The sequence below is a fragment of the Ochotona curzoniae genome, unplaced genomic scaffold (genome assembly GCF_017591425.1).
Source record: "Ochotona curzoniae isolate NIBS_2020 unplaced genomic scaffold, NIBS_Ocur_1.0 scaffold_1037, whole genome shotgun sequence".
Lineage (NCBI taxonomy): Eukaryota > Metazoa > Chordata > Mammalia > Lagomorpha > Ochotonidae > Ochotona > Ochotona curzoniae.
In genome coordinates this window covers 16,314,111-16,333,517 of record NW_024467083.1, presented here as the reverse complement: position 1 = coordinate 16,333,517, position 19,407 = coordinate 16,314,111, and the positions used below count along the sequence as shown (strand labels likewise).

Here is a 19,407-nt window from a genome sequence, read left to right as displayed (position 1 = left end):
ATTATAGGGAGGTCTCACCAATGAGTCATTCCCCAAATGTCCACAAGAGATAGGAAGCTAGGAACTTAACCCAGGTCTCGCACACAAGGGGCAATGATTTAACTTCTTGATCCACTGTGTACTATCTGCCAGGGTGCACTTTAAAGATTTATTTTTATTATTATTATTTTTATTGGAAAGGCGGATATACAGAGAGGAGAGACAGAGAGGAAGATCTTCCGACTGATGATTCACTCCCCAAGTGAGCGCAAGGGCCGATACTATGCCGGTCCGAAGCCAGGAGCCTCTTCTGGGTCTCCCACGCGGGTGCAGGGTCCCAAAGCCTTGGGCTGTCCTCGACTGCTTTCCCGGGCCACAGGCAGGGAGCTGGAAGGGAAGCGGGGCTGCTGGGATAGAACCGGTGCCCATATGGGATCCCGGGCGTGCAAGGCAAGGACCTTAACCACTGCACCACCGTGCCGGGCCCTTCATTTTTTTTTTCAAGATTTAGTATTATTATTATTATTATTATTATTATTGGAAAGGCGGATATACAGAGAGGAGAGACAGAGAGGAAGACAGGGTGCACTTTAGGAAGAAGCAGGAGTTTAGAGCAGAGCTGAACATGAGCCCACATACGTTCCAAGCTGTGTATTAATAAACATACTAAATGCCTTTCCACAAATAATATTTATTTTTCATTTGCATTTCTTGAAAACCAAAGGTTCCCAGCAGACTATAAGACCAAAAAGACCAAATATATATAATACACACACACACACACACACACACACACACACACATATATATATCCTACAGTCTACACTCAAGAAGCTTAGGTAAAGTCTGATTTAACTAGTCAGACGATTAAGTACCACTCACAGGAGCATGTACTACATAGTCTAATTAGGTCTTTCTGCATCCACAATTGCTAGTCATTCTACTCACATGGGACAGGTTCCTGCGTGGTCTGGAAAACTCGGTTCATGCAATAGCACTTAAGACTTGCTTCCCATTTTGAAGTACTTAATGATCTGCTTGCACTCATTTAAGGAAATATTTACAAGTGCTGGGCTTTTGTTGATTCATAGAGCAAATTCATCACCCAAAACTACATCGCTTATAAAAGTCAGGAGAGTAAAGCAATCAATGTCCAGGAGTACATGTGTCCAAACCTTGTATAGAGTCTTCAGAAATTTCATGAAGATTATGTGAGGAAAAATATGCATTGATTTTCAAATTGTTCTACCTCGAATTATTTTAATTCAGTTTTCCCATGAATTCTTTGTAGCACCCTTGTAGACTTCCCCTACTCTGTAGCATACATATCCCATACAGGATTTACTAATGAGTCCAAAATGGTCTATTATGGGCTTGTTGACCAGGTTTTTTGCTTTTTAAATTTCCGTTTTTGTTTACTTTCTTTGCCAACTTTTCAATGCATCAGATTTGTCCTTTGGATTATCAATTTAATAATAGAACTTCTTTTACATTAAGAATATTCTAGCACATGGAAAGCATTGTGTTCATTTTCCCTTTGGTTTTTAATTGGCTAGTAATACTTAAAATGATTAAGGGTATAAGCTTTGATATTGGTTTTTGTCTTAGGTTGTGTTCAGGAACTTATTAGTTGCTCATTCTAGTTGCTTAACTTCTTTAAAAATTGTACAAAGAGACTTCAGAAAGTTCATGAAAAGAATTAAAAATAAACTTATTTGGTTGCAAAAATTTTGAAATTAACATGTAGTTGAAATTGTTTCCATTAATAGAGATTTCATGTACTTCATTGGCACAGTTCTAAGAAGGTGACACTACCTCCTTCCATTTCTGCCTTCTATTCCACCTTCTTTTTTCCTTTACATTAACTTTTACATATGCATAATTTTACTCATTCTATAATCACAGCCTTAATTCATCCCTCATCATAATACTTGACAAGTAAAAATTAGGAAGACCACAGTTCCCTAGTAATATAAGCAAGGGCCAAAGTTTTAATAACATACATTTCTCTTGAACTTTCTGAAGACTGCTCATATGCATAGATTTCAAAATAAATTTGTCTTTTAATTCTATTTTACATGAACTCTTAAAGATTTTATTGTAAAGTCAGATATATAGAGTTTCCCCGTCATTCCCCAGTAGCCCCCCAATGTTATCTTCAAATAATTTTGTGTGCTTTTTAAATATTTTTTTCTTCATGTTCATTTCTCATCATATTACCCTAATATTTTTTAGAAGAAAAGATAACAGTTGATTTTAAGAGCTTTGTTTAACTGTAACATCATTACAATTATGTTTTATACTTTCTCCTATTATTTTTGTTCATTTTTTATCATGTCAAGGACCTGTCCCTCAATATCTAATTCATTTTGAATTTCATCAGAAACACATGTTTCATTAAATGTCACTTAGCATTGTTGAGATAATCCCAATTCTTCTTTTATTTATTAATATGACAAGGTGATATATATGTGTGTGTGTGGTGTGCGTATGTAATAAAATTTCCTTTTTAAAAAATCAGACTAAAAATCTTGAAAATAATAAAGTATTTTATTTTAAGTAACTTCAAAGCCTTGCTTTGGAAAAAGATTAAGGACTATTGCTTGTAGTACTCTTCTTGAAATAGTAAATATTGATCAGAAGGTTTAGAGATTTGGTTAAATTGTGAGGAATAAAAATGCTTTAGTGTAATAAAAAATCAAGATTGTAAAGATTTTCTTGAAACACATAAATAACGAATATATGTGTGTATATAATATGTATGTGGCTATATGTATATACACATATATACTTGGACAATTTTGTCTTAACATTTTCTGAATTTTGGTAACATACAGCATAGTTTTAGATGTGTATCTGTAGGTATGGATTATATCCATAATACAGAAGGGACTATTATGTCTCTGCACCTGCCTCTGGGTTTCTAACTTTAAGCACAATTTAATGAAATAAAATTTTATAGACAGGTATAAATGTTAATATTTTGATATCAATTCTTTGTAATCCCGATATATATGTAGTTTCATTTTGGACTTACATGTTTGCTATATTCCTATACCTTAAAGTCAGGAATTAAGGTTTATGGTTAAAATGAAGAAAATTGTTGATTTTGAACATAGCTCTAGAAATAATGACTGTTACAAAACATAGTAAATACACTGATACTGCTGACATACCTTTGTGTGTCACTATGGTTTTATAAAAGATTTTTTTACAAAAATAGAGGATATAAGTAAATATAACATCAAGTTTTAATCCATATAATCATTGTATTTTCTTCATTTTTCTTTCCTATGGGAGGCAAAAGATTTTTGGCCCAGGAAGTCTTTATCTCTACTTCCTACATCTCCATCTAGTATTGTAAGGGGCCAGCCAGCCTTTTGAAAGCAGCTAAATGAAACTCTACATAATATTTTTTTCTGACTTCCAACAGCCTTAAATATCAAGCAGATAATTTTCTGGTGGGAAGTAATGAAAGAGTAAAGAAAAGTAAAATAAAGAAGCGATGAATCGCACAGGAGCAGACAGTGTCCCTGTCGCTTCAGCATCATATAGACCAGTGGGAGGTGTCCATTTTCACATGCACATTAAATGGTATGTGGCAATTTCTTTTAGAGATGTGCAGAATTAATGAAAGCCTAGGATTTCATCATGACTTTGGCATTGAGTGTCAGAATGTTGTAGAGATTAACATCTGATTTATGTTGTTCCCACCTCTTCCTCTGTTAAGTGGTCTCACTAAACCTAGTCAACATTTTATAGTAAGTCTGTGTTAGTGTTATCCAGTGAAATGGAACTGAGAGTGGGGGGCAGGAGAGCAACAAACCTTAAATTTGGGAAAGTTATTTTAAGGTTGAGTCGATAAAAACTGGTCAGTTTCAGAGGAAAAGATGTTGGAACACAGCCATGCTTAATGTAAAATGAATAGGTAGTTGGGAATGCAGATGTGGAGAATGGTTCTTTAGTTCTCTATAGAAAACTGAATCCTGTAATTGGCTTTGCTGTGCCCCCTCTTGCCTCAATATACAAGGTATTGTCTATGTAGCAGCCATAGTTGTGTGTGTGTGTGTGTGTGTGTATTTTTACCTGAATGTGGTATATTTCCCATATGAGATCTGATTTCTTTCCTTGGTCCTAGTTGATCTTTTATCTCATTTCCTAGATTTCTCCTTCACTCACTCTGGCTCTAGCTGGAGGGTTTTTCTTCCAGCCCTGCCTTAGGTTTGTGCATACAGTTGTTATTGAATAAATGTCTTTCTAAAATGAACAATTCTACCTAAATGTGTTGTGAAAAATAAATGTGATAAACTTTATAAAGAGCCTTGCAGGATTCGAATAGATTAGAGGAATGCAACAGAAGCTATTTTTGCCCCACCCCCTTAAAATATTTATTTATGTGAAAGTTAATGTTGGAGGGGCTTTCATCCAGCGGTTCATTCTCCAGATGGCTCCAATAGTCAGAGCTGGACCAGCTGGAAACCAGGAGCTTTGTCTCCCACATGGGTGGCAAGGATTAAGCCTTTGGGCCATCTTCTGTGTTTCTCAGGCCATTATCAGGCAGCTGGATCAGAAGCAGAGTAGCTGGATCTCAAATTGGCCCCCATATGGGACTGTAACATCACATGTGTCCGGTTCACCCATTAGGGTACATTGCCAAACCCAATTTTGCCTTTGTGTTTTCTCTGCTCCATTGTCCTGTTGCTTCTCTGTTCCCTTCTACTGTTCCAGTCTACTTTCCCACCTGTTCTTATCCGCCAAATTACTGTTTTTGAATTCACAAGCTACAAGTTATATGTCTTACCAACTCTACAGGTGGCACTTGGGATGGCTTCATCTCTCTTGCTGAGATTTTCATACACACTCTTTTGAGTAGCACCATTTTCTTATTGCCCTGAAATACTCTTACATATAGATTCTTGGTCATGAGGACATTGGGCACATGGCAAACTTAGCAATAGAGATTCTCAGGCTAATGGGACTCCTTGTGAACTTGGTTGCAGGTAAACCAAGCAATTCTATGGTTCGTGAAGCACTGTTCTGCTCTGTATTATCATGTGGATTTGGAATCTGCACTTTATAAATTACAGGCAGGGCTGACAGGCTGATTAGATGCCAACTCTGGGTCGGGCCAAGTGTTATAACCACTTGGAGTTCAGTTTAATCAGTAAGCCTGGTTTATATCTGCTAACTTGCCTAAAATTGCACTGCTACTGATTTACAAGTTAGGATTTAGGCCCAGGTGGTGTAATTTCAGAGTCCTGTCTACACCTAGGTTTTTATGTTTAATTATATCTCAGTAGCAATTCTGGTGTTAGAGTTAACTTTTCATTCTTCAATGTTTATTTCTAGTTTTTAAAAAAACATATAGAGCTTTAAATAGTTGTGAATTCCCTCTGTACCCTTGGACCCGAACATTGCAAGTCTATATTTTCTTGTGGTCACCACTGTTAGTAATATTTGGAGAAACTTTTTTCCTCATTGGATTTTTAAAAAATCTGTGTGTTTCTCCTTTCAACTTTGTCTTCTGTAAATTCAGTTGGTTTCTCCTTTTTCTAGTTAAGGTATAAACAAATGGTTCAAATGCAATTTTTTGAGTAGGATGATTTGACCTCCCCCAAAATGGTTCCTACCTATGGCCAAGAGTGGCTTCTGAGATTACTAAATTCTTAAATATTTTCTGCCTGAAGGAGACCTACCTTTCCCTGAAGACTCTAGATTGGTAGAGTCATCATGTTCCCAGGACTGAAATGGTATTTGGCAGTACATCTATGACTTGTATCTCCTAGATGTTGAGAGAAAAAGAGCAGCCCTCCCTGGCTGAGGAAATGGGTTTTGATGCCCTTTTTAGTGTGCAGTTTTTTGCAGTGCAGGGATCCAGTGTTTTCTGGAAAATGTGACGAGTTTTTGTCTATGGCTCCTTACCCAAAGAAGAGTTCAGTAATTTTTAATCAGCAGCACATTTCTATGGAGATGCCTATACTTTCCAGCTCGCCATGGAGCATCTTCCTAAAAAGTGAGGTCATCAGAAGCACAGAGCAGAGAAATCCCAGATGGCGCTGATATTTGATTTCATTTTTAGCACGCTCATATTCACCAGATGGATTGGAAAGCTGACCCCTCTGACACTTCTGCTTCACTGCCTGCTACTCCAATTGCCTTTGTGAATGTTTTTTCATGAGGCTTCTCCTGATACCTTGGAGATTGATGCCTGGTCACCCGCCTGCGTTATGCTTCATTACACTTAGGCTCTGTATGGTTGCAAGTTGTTGTATTCTATAAAAGGGGAAATCCTAGCTCATCATTATCTCAAACTTTTCCTAGAATCTCTCAAATTGTGTGCAACAACTTGAAGCTCGCTGTCTTATCTTTCAAAATGGATCTGTGATTTGTAGTCATTTTCACCTTTCCTATTCTAGTTTATCTGTTCTGTAGTATTGCTAAATGGATCATAATTTTTCCAGTCCTGTAGAATTGACTAATGAAAACTTGTTTCCAGTCTACCACTAAACACAAAACTCTAGCTCTTAGTGAAGTGAATGCTGCTGATTTCTCATCAGTGGCTAAGAGCACAGGCCCACTTGGTGGTCCCAATTCTGCTGTTTCCTTTGTGTTGGGATGAGCCTCAGTTTCCATGCTTGTAATTCTGTTGGACATTACCATTGGTGTGAAGATTAAATGACTATCACTTGGTTGTTCAAAGATTGGCATAGAATCAATGTACAATGAATGCTAGAGTGTGATATGTCCCTTAATTTTTGTTGTGTATGTAACATAAAACACAAAATGCATGATGAAACAGTGTTTAGTTTTTATTTGGATTGTAAAGTGAATTGTTACAGAAAAACATTTTTAGTGAACACACTGATGGTTTCTTTAAAAAAATTTCTGCAAAGTTTTTAAGACAATTTCTTAATCCAACAAGAGGTAAACTGTGGCTCTGAAGCTTCCTCATCTGTTCTCTCCCATTTTGGCATGCTCCCACGTATGTCAGAGAACTGTCACAGGCAGGGTTGGTTTGTTTCCAGGCAAGCTGACCCAATTGCCCTTTGGAAAGTCCTCTTGGAACACTCCATTCTGTTAGGCCACTTGTGTTCTTCTATGTTGCTGGTTGGGGCACAGCCAGATTTTGATGCATATTTTGGTGGGTAACATATTTTGACATAGAGAGCTTTGCGTATTTAATCAACTTGTTTGCTTGAATCAGATATCCACTGAATGCAATTTTCATCAATTTGTGTTTTACATGACTAAACAGCTTCTTTGTTGTGAAACTTTCTTTAGGAAGTGTTTTGTTTATTTTTAAAATCTTTTTAATAGATCCAACATAAGGCCAGACCACGCAGACTCCAATTTCCATGACTTCAAGATGCACACTTTCACACGGGTGACATCCTGCAAAGTCTGCCAGATGCTCCTGAGGTATGTGTGGTCTGTCCTGCATTTTAGTTTAAGAGAGCCAGGAACGTTGTTCAGAATTTCTGAAATTTTATAATGTTTGTTTGGTTTGGAAGGCGGAGTTACAACCAGATAGGGAGAAACAGCATTCTTCTGCTAATTCACTCCCCAAAAAGCCCCAAAAAGACAAGGGTGAAAAGCTGCTTGGAACTTTAGATATCTTCCGTTACTTTCCCAGACACGTTAGCAGAGAGTTGGCTTGGAAGCCAAGCAGCACAGACAGGAACCGGTGCATACAATGTTGGATGTCCATTTCATCACAACAGTGGCTTAGCCTGATTTGTTTTGCCACAATACAGGTCTCCCGATTTCTTTTCTTTTTTTTTTTTTTTTTTAATTCTGAGCAAGCTGCTACAAAATAGGGATATTATGTCAAGTTTGAACCTTGCAGGTATTTGCTAAAGTCTTTCTCCTGGAGCTTCCGGTTGAATCTGACAGAAAAAAGGTCATGGCTAAGAGTAGTTGAGTAGGATACCTTTTTCCTCCTTCCTACCCTAATGGCTTCAAACTTGCAGAATTTAGCACTTTTTGATAGATCATTCTCATTTTTTCCTTTCAGAGGAACATTTTACCAAGGGTATTTATGTTTTAAGTGTGGAGCCAGAGCGCACAAAGAATGTTTGGGAAGAGTGGACAGTTGTGGCCGAGTTAATTGTGGTAAGTTTTGTTTACTGTTGTAATTCTGTTACTGAGGACATAAAACTAAATATAGCAAAGGCATGATTTACTCCTATCAAGTGTTTATTACAGAATATTTCCCTTTAAAGCTGTATGTTTTCTCAAGATTTACCTTCTTCCTGTAACTCTGTCTTTCAAATAAGGAGAGGAGAGAGAGAGATCCATCCATCCATTGGTTCATTCCCCAAATGATCCCAATAGTTAGAGTTGATCCAGGGTAAAGCCAAGAAATGAAAACTTCACCTGGAGTCTCCTGTGTGGGTGGCAGGGTTCCAAGTACTTAGGCCATCTTTATGCTGTTTTACCAGGCACATTCACACAGAGGTGGACTGAGGGACAGCAGCCAGGATTCCAACCAGTGCTTATGTAGGATGCTGTTGTTGCAGGTAGCAGTTGGACTAGCTGTATTACCACAATGTCAGACCTTTAAAATTGTATTTTAATATAATTTTCAATTGCTTAAAAAATCACAAGGGTTTTCTACGTCACTGTATTTGCATTAGTCAGAAAGAAGGCACTCCTGTCTGCTGGTTCACTCCCAAAAAGCACAGAGTGGCCATGGCTGGGCCAGGCCAAAGTTAAGATCTGAGAAATCAATCTAGCCCACACCACTGATTCCAGGGCCCACAGTAGCAAGAAGCTGGGGTCATTAACAGAGCTGAGTGTTCAATCTGAGTACTCCAATGTGGGTGCAGGAATCTTAACCAATGTCTGAGCTGCTAGGGTAAATTTCTGTCCCATTAGCTTTGTTTGTAAGTTGTTTAGACTTTTTTTAAGTGGAGGAGGCAAAGTAGTTAAGGGAGACATGATGGTTTTATGTCACCTACTTCATTTATCTCAACCTCTAAATATGTCACCAAAGCTGTCAGATGTAACCACCATAAATGAATCACAAAACAAGAAGATATTATTTACTTTCATTTTTAGTTCTTAAATTTTTTCTCTGTTCTCTTAATATACTTAGCTTAGGGTTGCTGATGGTTTCAAAATCAGCATTCAGAATAGCCTAATTGATGAGTTAATACATTGAATACATTGTCATTTTCTAGCATTTAACAAAGAATACTCATTCTTTGGATTCTATATAAATATTTCCCCTTGGTTTATACAAAAGGATGCTCTGTGCTTGTTACAAGAACCGGTTTTGAAGACTGCTGGCAATTATGCATTCAGTAGCCTTTTGCCTCTCCCTGCTCCTCTTGGGCTCTCTTCCTTCTCTTTTTTTTCTGGCCTCTTTATTCTTTCTCTTTCTTCTTCTTTCTCTTTGTCCTTTTCCCCTGAGTTTCTCTGTGTTTTATCAATAAGACCTTTCAAAATCAGTAAAACTTTTGAACAGAAGAAAGGATATTAAGCAGCTGAGTTCAAAAGGTAGCCATGTCAACCTTTGATTTTCCCAAAGGAAAAGGTGGACATTGAGTTATTTTGGATAATGTGAAGAAGAGTGAAGGAGAGACTAGTTCATTTCAGAGCTGAGTTGAGAAAGTGGGCAATTGTGGAAAAGGTGACTTGTGTAAAGACTGGAATCGTGCCCTTGTTCCTCTGATGAAGAGACCCTGTGTGCTATTGGTAGTGCTGGATGTGGGCAGCTGCAGAGAGGAAGATTCTGGCAGATTGCAAGCACCTGCACTGTGTCTGCTCTGGGGGGTTCTCTGCCAGGCGACTTCTGCAGGAAGTCATCTTATTTGCAAAACAGCCTTTGAATGTTCAGATGGGTCCCACAGTGCTTAAGTTAAGTGAGAGACTGAGTTATCACATCCATTTGAAAGTCCTAACAGTTTGTAAAGCTGTACAATAAAACAGGACCATTGCAAATTGCTGATGTTTAATTCTCAACCTGATGTGGTTTGTTCCATCCTTGTGTGTCCCATCCTGTTACTTGTTACTTGACTATGATGGGCCAGTGTGTTTTTAGAAATTCCAAGGCCCTGTCACCGATAATGTAAGATCATCCCATAATGGCATGATGGTTGTCAGAGTAGTTGAGAATGAAGCCCAGATGACAGAAATCCTAACTTCTATTTGCTAAATAACGGAGCTTGGGGAGCTTAGTCAAACATTATGTGCTTTTGTTTGATAATCTTTACAGTGAAATATAGAACATTATAGTGAGGAGTCAAGGATACCTTATCAGTGTTTACCACAGTGTCCATTTTCAATAAGCCTTACTATTTTTAACCAAAGTGTTAGAGTGAAAAAATTTCTTGAAAGACATAGAAAAATTAATGAACACCAAACTTGGAAATTATATACAAGTTTTAAATATGATCTTAAAATTTTAAATTTTGTCTTAAAAATAATAAACAGTTGAAGTTCTGCTCTAATCAGATAAACTGGTACATTCTCAGTGTGTGTCCCTTGATTGTTACTTCAGTGTACTCCCTTCCCTGATGAGTCATACTGCATAAAGAGACAGCATAGAACAGCAATAAAATTCCAAGCCTTGGAGTTTGGTCTTGTTAAATCTAATCTCTATCCTTTATTACCTGAGGACTTTGGTTTTATCTGGAAAGGCAGATTTATAGAGAAGTGAGACAGACACATCTTCTGTATACTGGTATACTCCCCAGTGCAATGGCCAGAGCTGAGCTGATCAACAGCTAGGAACCAGGAGATTCTTCCAGACCTGCTATATAGGTGTAGGATCCCAAGGCTTTGGGCCATCCTGCATTGCTTTCCCAGGCCACTAGCAGGGAGCTGGATGGGAAGTGGAGAAGTGGGGACACGAACTGGTGCTTCCACCGCCCTTGGAGGTGGAAGAGTAACCAGTTGAGCTAATGTGCCAACTCCCTCAGTTTCTTAACCTTCAGTTTCTAGTTTCTTTCCTTGTAAAGTAACATTTATACTTGCACCTAGTCATAATCTGTTTTTAAAGAAATACTTACGTAGTACCAGGTCGCATTTTAAATACCTTGCCACTTTTGGTTCATCTATTCCTATACAAATTTTGTTAAGTTGGCTTTGTTCCTGTTCCTACAAAAGAGAAACTGAGGCACATATTAAGGTGTTTGCTTAAATTTCTTAACTGAATCAGTATTGAAATCCAGGGTGTCTGCCTTCAGGACTTGTTCTTAACCAGTGATCTCTGCAACCATTTGCATGCTGATTATAGCATTTCAAATGTGTTAAATATCCATTTCTAACCCCAGTAATTAATCAAGAGACTTACTGAACAGGATCAATTTTTGTAAACAATTTACTTTTATTTAAAAGGCAGACTTACCAAGTGAGACACACACAGAAAAAGAGAGAGAGAGAGAGAACGAATGAACGAACGAGAGAATGAATGAATCTTCTATTCACCAGTTCCCTCCTCAAATGGCTCAATGGCCAGAGCTGGGCCAGTCTTAACCCAGAATCCTGGGGCATTTTCTGGGACTTACAGATGGTCCAAACACTTAGGCCATCCTCTGCTGCTTTTCCAGGTGCATTAGCAGAGACCTGGATCAGGAGTAGAGCAGCTGGACTCAGGCTGGCACCTGTATGAGATGCTCACCACCACAATCAGAGGCTTAACTACCTATGCCACGGTGCCAGCCCTGGGAGTGATTTTCTGATAGTTTTTTAGGCAAAAGCACTTTGAAATTCAATGAAGTAAGTAACTTTGTTTTTGGCTGAGTGATTTGAAGTACTGCAAGAAAGATGAGCATCATGTCCTCTGGGCTTGCACTCTCCCCATAGAGGTATTCGGAACTGGGAGGACATTAGGCACCTTTAGTTCCAGGGCTCCTTATTTTAAGATGAGCAAACTGGGTCATAAAAATATGAAAATAATGTAACTAAGAATAAGACTGTGAATCCCTTGCAGATTGTAGATAATGTGTACTGACATCAGTGCCATCCATTCAAAACTTGTACCAGTTTTTAAACTGTTAAGGTAGTTCATTATGAAACAGTGAAAAGTTTTTCCAAAGCTCTGAGTTTGGTGTTTGGAGGTTTGATTTTACCTGCATTTGTGATTCTCTCTGCTTTTTGTCTTAAATTGACTTGTTGTTTTCACATGTGTGCCCTTTAACTCCCTCTATTTTCTCTCTGTATCTGTCTCTCATAAGTCCTTTCTTTCTGAACACTTTGTAAAGACCAGTGACATTGAATGTTCATAGTAAGTGGAAGGAAAGAATAAGAACCTCCCTGGGAGGCATAGCTTCTTTTGCCTTCATAACCCAGTCTGCTGGGTATCGCTGTAAGAAGAGAGGCCTTGGCTGTGGGAAGAGGAATCTGTTATGGTTACTCTAGCAATTTTCTCTCTCCTGCTCTCAAAGCAGTGCCCTCTCAGAACTAAATACCTTGGCATCCTCTCCTCAAACTTCCTTCCTGTGCTGCTCTACGCAGTAACCATGAGTGGAATGTGAGTTTGACATTGGTGGGTCTGATGTGTGCGTAATAAAATAGATAGCGTTTTGAGAGTGTGGAATAAGCTGTTTCCCAGCCTGATGAGAATTCTAGGCTGGGATCATGTCTTGTATGGCACCTTGCATGTGGCATCCTGTAGCATTTCAGCAATGCAGTTTCCTATGTCTGGCATGGTATTTGGAGAAATGTGCATATGAGGCAGGCAGGAGAATGAATAGTTAATCAGCATGGGCATTTTATGAATGAGAAAGTGTAATATCGTTTCAGGAGGGCTAAACTTTGGAGGGAAATTACCCCAATATCTGACTTTAAAGCAAAAAATAGGATTAACATAGACAAGCTTAAGTGTTTACATGAACCAAGTACCCTTATAAAATAGTATCATATGAATTGAAATCTTTCCCAACTTCATAGAGCTTTATATATCCAATCCTAATATAGCCTAATGATATTATCAAAAGACAAAAAGGGACTCTCATTGGCTTAGTTTCAGTTAAAATGTTCACTTATAGTTCAGAAGGCTGTGCCTAATAGAAATAGTTATGTTATAAATTTTGGAAGGCTGGCAAGTCATCTTCACTTAGCATTGGCAGTATTGATGGAAAAGAATGAACAAAAGAAGCAGCACAAATGGTACAGAATGACAGGGAAACCTAGGCGCTACATGAAATCTAGAGAATCTTCAGTTGCCAGGTCCATGGGTGATTATTTCTTTGGTTCTCCTTACTTGACCATTTGCTATCATTTAATACTACTAACCACTTTCCTTGACAAACTTCACCTCCTATGTCATCTCTTTTGCTTTCCTTTGGAGATTGGATACATTTTCCTTGCTTTTGTTGCAGCCCACACCCTGAGCACAATAAGACTATGTCCTTATATACAGCTTCATTCCTGAACACACTATATAGCATTACCATCTAACTGGGCAGGCATTGTGCTCCAGTGGGGTATCCTCTATCAACGATGTTTACCTCACATATTGTGGTGCCTCGCTCTATCATCAACTACTCCATTTTCTCTTCAGTTTTTTTTTTTTTTAATTCTTGCTAATATTCCTTGGAAGCAGCAGCTGATGACTCAAAGACTTCGTCCCTGCACCCACATGAGAGACCTGGATCCTTATGATTCCTGGCCCAGGCTTGGCCATTTCGAGAGTGACTCAGATGATGAAAGATACCTTACTATCTCTGTAACTTGACTTTCATATCTATAAATAAAGTCTTTTTAAAAATAAATCCTTTTTTTAAATTTCCACCTTCTCTCCAAATATCCTCTCCAAAATTTTATAGTGTCCTCCAATTTTGCTTCACATTGGCCTCATTAATCCTACCGCAGCTTCCTTATTTTTGTGTTAACTACATGTTTGTGATCCCTGCATTCACTGGCTGTCAGTTTTGATTTCTCTGGAATCTACCAATGTGTGGTATTGTAGGTAGAAAATTTCCTTGTCTCTTGGATAGCTACAGAAGTCTCCTGACTCCTTATTCTTAACTGCATTTTCTAAAATGACCTATATTAACATCAAGCCAAATTATGTCACAATTTTTGTTACTGTATTTTTCATTCCTTATAGAATGACTTCCATATTCCCCCAAAATGCCATTAGGAAGCTTTAAGTCATATTTCCATTCTTATTTTTACCATTCTTTAATAAAAGTACAATTTAGTTCTTTTCTTAAACTACTTTTTTATGTATTTATGTATCTTAAGTATATGCTCTCTAGTTTTAAAAATTGAATTGATGTTTGAAAGACAGAAAGTCAGACAGAGCCCTCCTGTCTGCTGGTTGACTCCACAAATGCCTACAAGAGCTTGGGATTGGCTGGGTCAAAGCCAGGGGCTAACACAATGCAGGCCTCTTGTGTGAGCAACAGGGACCTACCTATATCCACTGTTACTGCTGCATTCCACTTGACAATGCTTCTCAGGCTTGCTGCTTTCTAGACCCATGGTTTGAAATAAGCAATAATTGGGTTTTTTTTGTTTTTAATAACCCTACTGCCCAAAACTAGTTATATGGCCTCAGTTATAAAGGAAGCTGGACAGTGTGGTGGAAAATGTGAACTGTTTGGTGAGCATTACTGTCTCTTTGATATAGGATGCATATATTCCAAGTAGTGTGTTACCAATAGGTATATGTTGCTCCCATTTCTCTATTTAATATCTTTCTCCTTTGTTTGATTAGTTTACATTCCTTTTTAGAAAGCTGATGCAATCACTGTCCAGACTTTGAAAAATACTTTCTGATCTCCCAGTGCTTGGGAATTTTCCTCTGTGATTTCCAGACATCTTATATTTATTTTTTTTTCATAATGTTTATCCCATCTATTATCAGTGATGCAATACTGATCATGCTAATTAGATGTGGACCTTAATGATAAAAAGAATAAATATTTTGATGTTTCAATCTCAGGGAAGACATGGTAGCTGAATGAGTGAGTGGATGGGTCACAAAACAGAGGGTCAAATGAAGGAATAGGATGTGATCCTGCAGAATTTCTAGGTTCTTAAGAATCAATCACGAGGGCCTGGAGATTGTTTTGATTTTAGTTTTACCATTTGTGAAGTAATGGACAAATAGAATGAAAATGTTTTCTGAAAGTCTTACTAGTACTTCCTACAGGAGTAACTGACCAGACCTTTTACATTCATTTCCAGTATTTATGCAAGGAAAACCCTATGCCCTACACATTCATCATTGGGTCTTTGACAATGGACTGCTGGGTTAATAAATAGCAGGAGAGTGAACCAGTTCACAGAACACTTAATGACAAAAATACTTTATTTCTGGGGAAATTTACTTTCTGATTCCGTCAGTTCTATTGTCAGAATTCTTATTTAGCATTTATCATTTTTTTTTCATGAAATGTGCTTTCTCTTCTCTGCAGTTTCAAGATTTACCTTTACTTTAGTTCTTGTGCAAGCTCTCTGCCAATCATTAACCTTATGTTGGTCACTCACTGGTAACCTGAATTCGATTGTTCTCTATTTGAAATATTGTTTTGTTTATTTGCTGAGATTAGGCTAGGTTGTGATAACTCAAGCATTCCACAACCCCTGTGGCTTTAGTGCATATAAACTTTTCTCCCAAGCCATATCTCTATGGGTTTGTGGTCCCCTGGAGCAGCAGCTTTCTAAGCAGTGGCTCAGGATCCAGGTCATCTACATCTAGTGACTTTGCCAACTTGGCACATGGCTTCCATGGCTGTTTTTGTTTTGTTTTATTTTGTTTTGTTTTGTTTTGAGATTCTTAGCCTGAAACAAGTAGTGCCACTTTTGATCACTTCTGTTGGCTCAAACTGGTTATGTAGTCTGTGTCATTAAGGGAGTTGGACAGTGTGACAGAACATGTGGAGTGTTCGGTGAATGTACTGTCACTGCCAGTCTACTCCTATGCTCCCTTAATTTGGAAGGCATGTTTCTCATCTTTGGTATCCATCCCTTAGTACCAAGTGCAAAGAAGGGGTATTTTGTATGAGTTTGTCTCACTCTTTCCCAAAATAGTAATATTTCTATCTGAATGTACATTTTAAAGATGTTTTGTAGAATGTGGCAAAATATTAAATCACTAAGCATTTGAAATGTATTTTCGACCAGTCTTTTTATGGAAGGGCCACTGGATGTTCTCTTTTGAGATTTAGAATTATTTTATGTTTCATGCTCTATATCTTTGCATAGCCTTCATTCATCATGAAAATAATAATTACTTGGCAAAAATGCAGCTTGTTTCTCATTGAAGTAATTCATATTAACATGACTGACTAACTCAAGTACATTTAGAGTAGGAAAAAAATGTGTGTTAGATTTATTGTGAGACAAATAATACAACTTGAAAACAAAAATCTGAAGATGGAAAATGGTTTTATGTTCTACCATTTAAAGATTTGCTTACTATTTGACGATTTGCCTGAACATAAAGGGTAGGCAGTTCCACTCTTTTTCACTGAACTTGAGTTGACTCACATTCACCATGGCAACCTCAATGATCAACATGTAGACAGGCTCTGAAGTGTGTGCCAAAACTTTCTAATGTTCATAATGAATAGTATGAACTGCATTATATTAGGCTCTTTCGACAAGTTACTGCAAAGCTGATTTAATTCTAGGGTGGCATTTCTTTCTCACAGTATATACCACCTTAAAGGTCTAATCCTAGACTGTAGGCTTTGGAAACATTTATGGTTTTCTTCCCACTCTAATCGGTGACTAAGCACATTCAGTCCGCTTGTTACCATGACATTGATCAATACAGCTTGCTTTGCATCTTTTCTGTTTAAACAGAGAAGGCGACATTGAAAGGCAAATACTTCTGTAGCCCACCTGGTTTAGAGCATCCTTTCCTTTAGTGGGAATACAAGACTAACTTCTCCACTATTTAACTGAGCGGATCACCATTTGCTTATCTGTTTAATCGCTCCTTTATCTAGGCCATCAGCTACTCCTGCTGCTGAAATAGCCACTCCTAGTTGGAATTCTAGTGGTTTAAACATTCAGCATTGCTGTGTAGAATCTGCACCCCAAATTGGCCTCTGAAAAGCACTGTTTTATAAGTGTTAACAGTTTAGCACAAGAGATAGGATTTTAGAATATGATTTGATTTCAGGTTTCTGCCACTTTATCACATTACTGTTGTGTGAACTGAGGCTTAATCATTGATTTCATCACCAAAAATGACTGTCTTTGGCTTTCTTAATATTACTTAAAATCTTTTGTATAAATTAGACCTCTATTTTAACTCATCAAGAAAATTTTATACTCAAGAATGGTGGTTATTCCTTCCATTTAACTGTTTAGGTCAGTTTAGTCATACATGAATAATCATTGAAATGAATTTGAAACTATTATACGGTTGGATTGCTGTTATAGCTACTGAAAAGGCTTGAAAGCAAATTCTCTTTCCAAGTATTATTTATGGCTTGTGGCCTTTTCCTTTTTAGTTTGTTTAAAAATATTTTTGTATATCTGAGTGAGCAAAATATTTTTCATCTTTTTTTCAATTGGATTAATTCAGCTGTCTTTTATTTTTAATGTTCCCCAAAAAATAGCACATTAGCCATGATGTCAAGACACCTCTGGAACCATCCTTGTAATTGCCTTTCTGTAGCCAACTTTGAGACAAACGGACTTACCAAACATTGGTTTGTTCACTCATAAGCAATAGAATTCAGATAGGAAACAATTCAAGTTATGTAATAGAATGAGCTAGGAGCCACCTGCCTTGGAAAGCCCAATATAGTAGCATAGAATTTTATATTTAAACAAGTAAATTACACCATGGAAGTCTGCACTTTAGTCAAAATCATTTTTCTTGCTCAAATATGCACACAGAGCTGTGTCCCAGCCACGAAGATGCAGTTCTGCAAGAGCACCATGCACCTCAATAACACCACTTCTCTGAGTTCCATTAAACCAGTTGGGACATGATGAAAGAATGCAAGTTTTAAACCCCCCTGAGGGCCTGTGTGTCACCCTCTGGAAAGGCTCTTGAAAGGGAAGAACGTGTTATACTTTGATCAATAGAAGCCTGAGAAGTAGGCTGCAGGGTAAGACAGGTTGAAGGCTAAAAACTTTTGTGAACTGGAATTACTATCTTGAAGATTTCTAGGAGAAAGAGTTACAAAGAGAGAAAGAGACATTTCATGGGTATTCACCCAGCAGCCCTTTCATCAGATTCAACCACAGAAAAGTTAATGCTAATCAGCTGTTATTATCTCATTATTCTGGTCCTAATGTAGAACTGTTGCACACAGTTTTCTATAACCTTAGCTCCTAAGTTCTTACCATGCTAGTTTTGGGTACATACAAAGCAGCAGCAAAGAGTGAGGTTGCAGACGTTATAACTGGAACAATTTTTCCATAGGAGAAGTTCATTAAAAAGGGATGTTTTTCTGTTTTTCTTGTTGTTGTTATAATGATCTTTCACTTTGAGAATATCTGAAATATTTTCCCACCTATTACTGTCATCTCAGTGTATCTGCAAACTGCTGCCTGAGGACTGGCATCCTATTGCAGTGTGTTAAGCTGCCACCTTCAGTGCTGACATTATCAATATACACCAGTTGAAGCCCTGGCCACACCACTTCTGACTCAATGTCCTGCTAAAGTCCTAGGAAAGTAGCAGGAGATAGCTTGAGGACTAGGGGCTGCTGCCCCCTAGACTGGAGACCTGGATTTGACCTGGCTCAACTCAGAATTTTTAGTCACTTGAGGAGTAAACCACTGCATGGAAGATTGCTGTCTCTTTCTCTGTATCTGTCTCCCTTTCTCTGTATTCCTTTGTTTCAAATAAACAAATAAAAAATTATTTAAAAAAATAAACTGTTATATTAATGTGGTTGTAAGAATATAAGTTATGTTAGGAAAGGAAGCTATTTAATATAATGATCTGTGTTGCCAATACATAAATAGAAGTTAAGGAGCCAGGCTTAGAATGTTTTAATTTAAAAGAGATCCTAAGAATTTTTACCACACTTCTGGCTTCTTCCCTACGGTCAAAAATCCTGAGAAGGCTACCCTAAGTTTTGACTAAAACCCCAGATGTGTAAGAGCTGCTATTCCAACAGCATACCCAGCAGGAGCAGATCAAAATGCTAATTGTGTTCGGTCAAATGCATGGAAACTGTTTTTCTCTGTCCTTAATAATGGAATAGATGAAGGGAAGGAGTAAAGCAAGGAAAGGGGAAGTGCTAGAAATACATCCAGCCAAAAGTGCTTTTCTAGTTCCCTGCTGGGTTACACAGAAGAGGATTTGTGCAGATCAGTTCTCGGGTGCATCTGATCAAGATTCTGAGAATAGCTGATTGTCTTGACAAGACACTAAAGGGAGGAAAGCAGGAGACAATGGGAATGCAGGGAAATGAAGAAAGGGAAGTTGAAGTGCTTAGTTCTGTCTAGTCCTTTACTTGGTACTCTCATCTTTGCTTCTACTGGGCCTCAGGTCCC

At 37.9% G+C, this 19,407-nt stretch overlaps 1 protein-coding gene across 4 annotated transcripts in view; it reads left to right on the top strand.

The window, feature by feature from the left end:
* The window catches only part of VAV3 (vav guanine nucleotide exchange factor 3), a 349,285-nt gene that overhangs the window by 215,216 nt on the left and 114,662 nt on the right, over positions 1–19,407 (top strand). For 2 of the 4 annotated variants that reach the window (XM_040998716.1, XM_040998713.1), the window contains exons 16-18: positions 7,297–7,398; positions 7,994–8,088; positions 8,202–8,207. In XM_040998716.1, the coding sequence (XP_040854650.1) occupies positions 7,297–7,398; positions 7,994–8,088; positions 8,202–8,207 (203 nt within the window). Of the gene's footprint in view, positions 1–7,296; positions 7,399–7,993; positions 8,101–8,201; positions 8,208–19,407 lie in introns of all 4 variants that reach the window. The other 2 variants (XM_040998714.1, XM_040998715.1) reach the window with 2 other exon arrangements.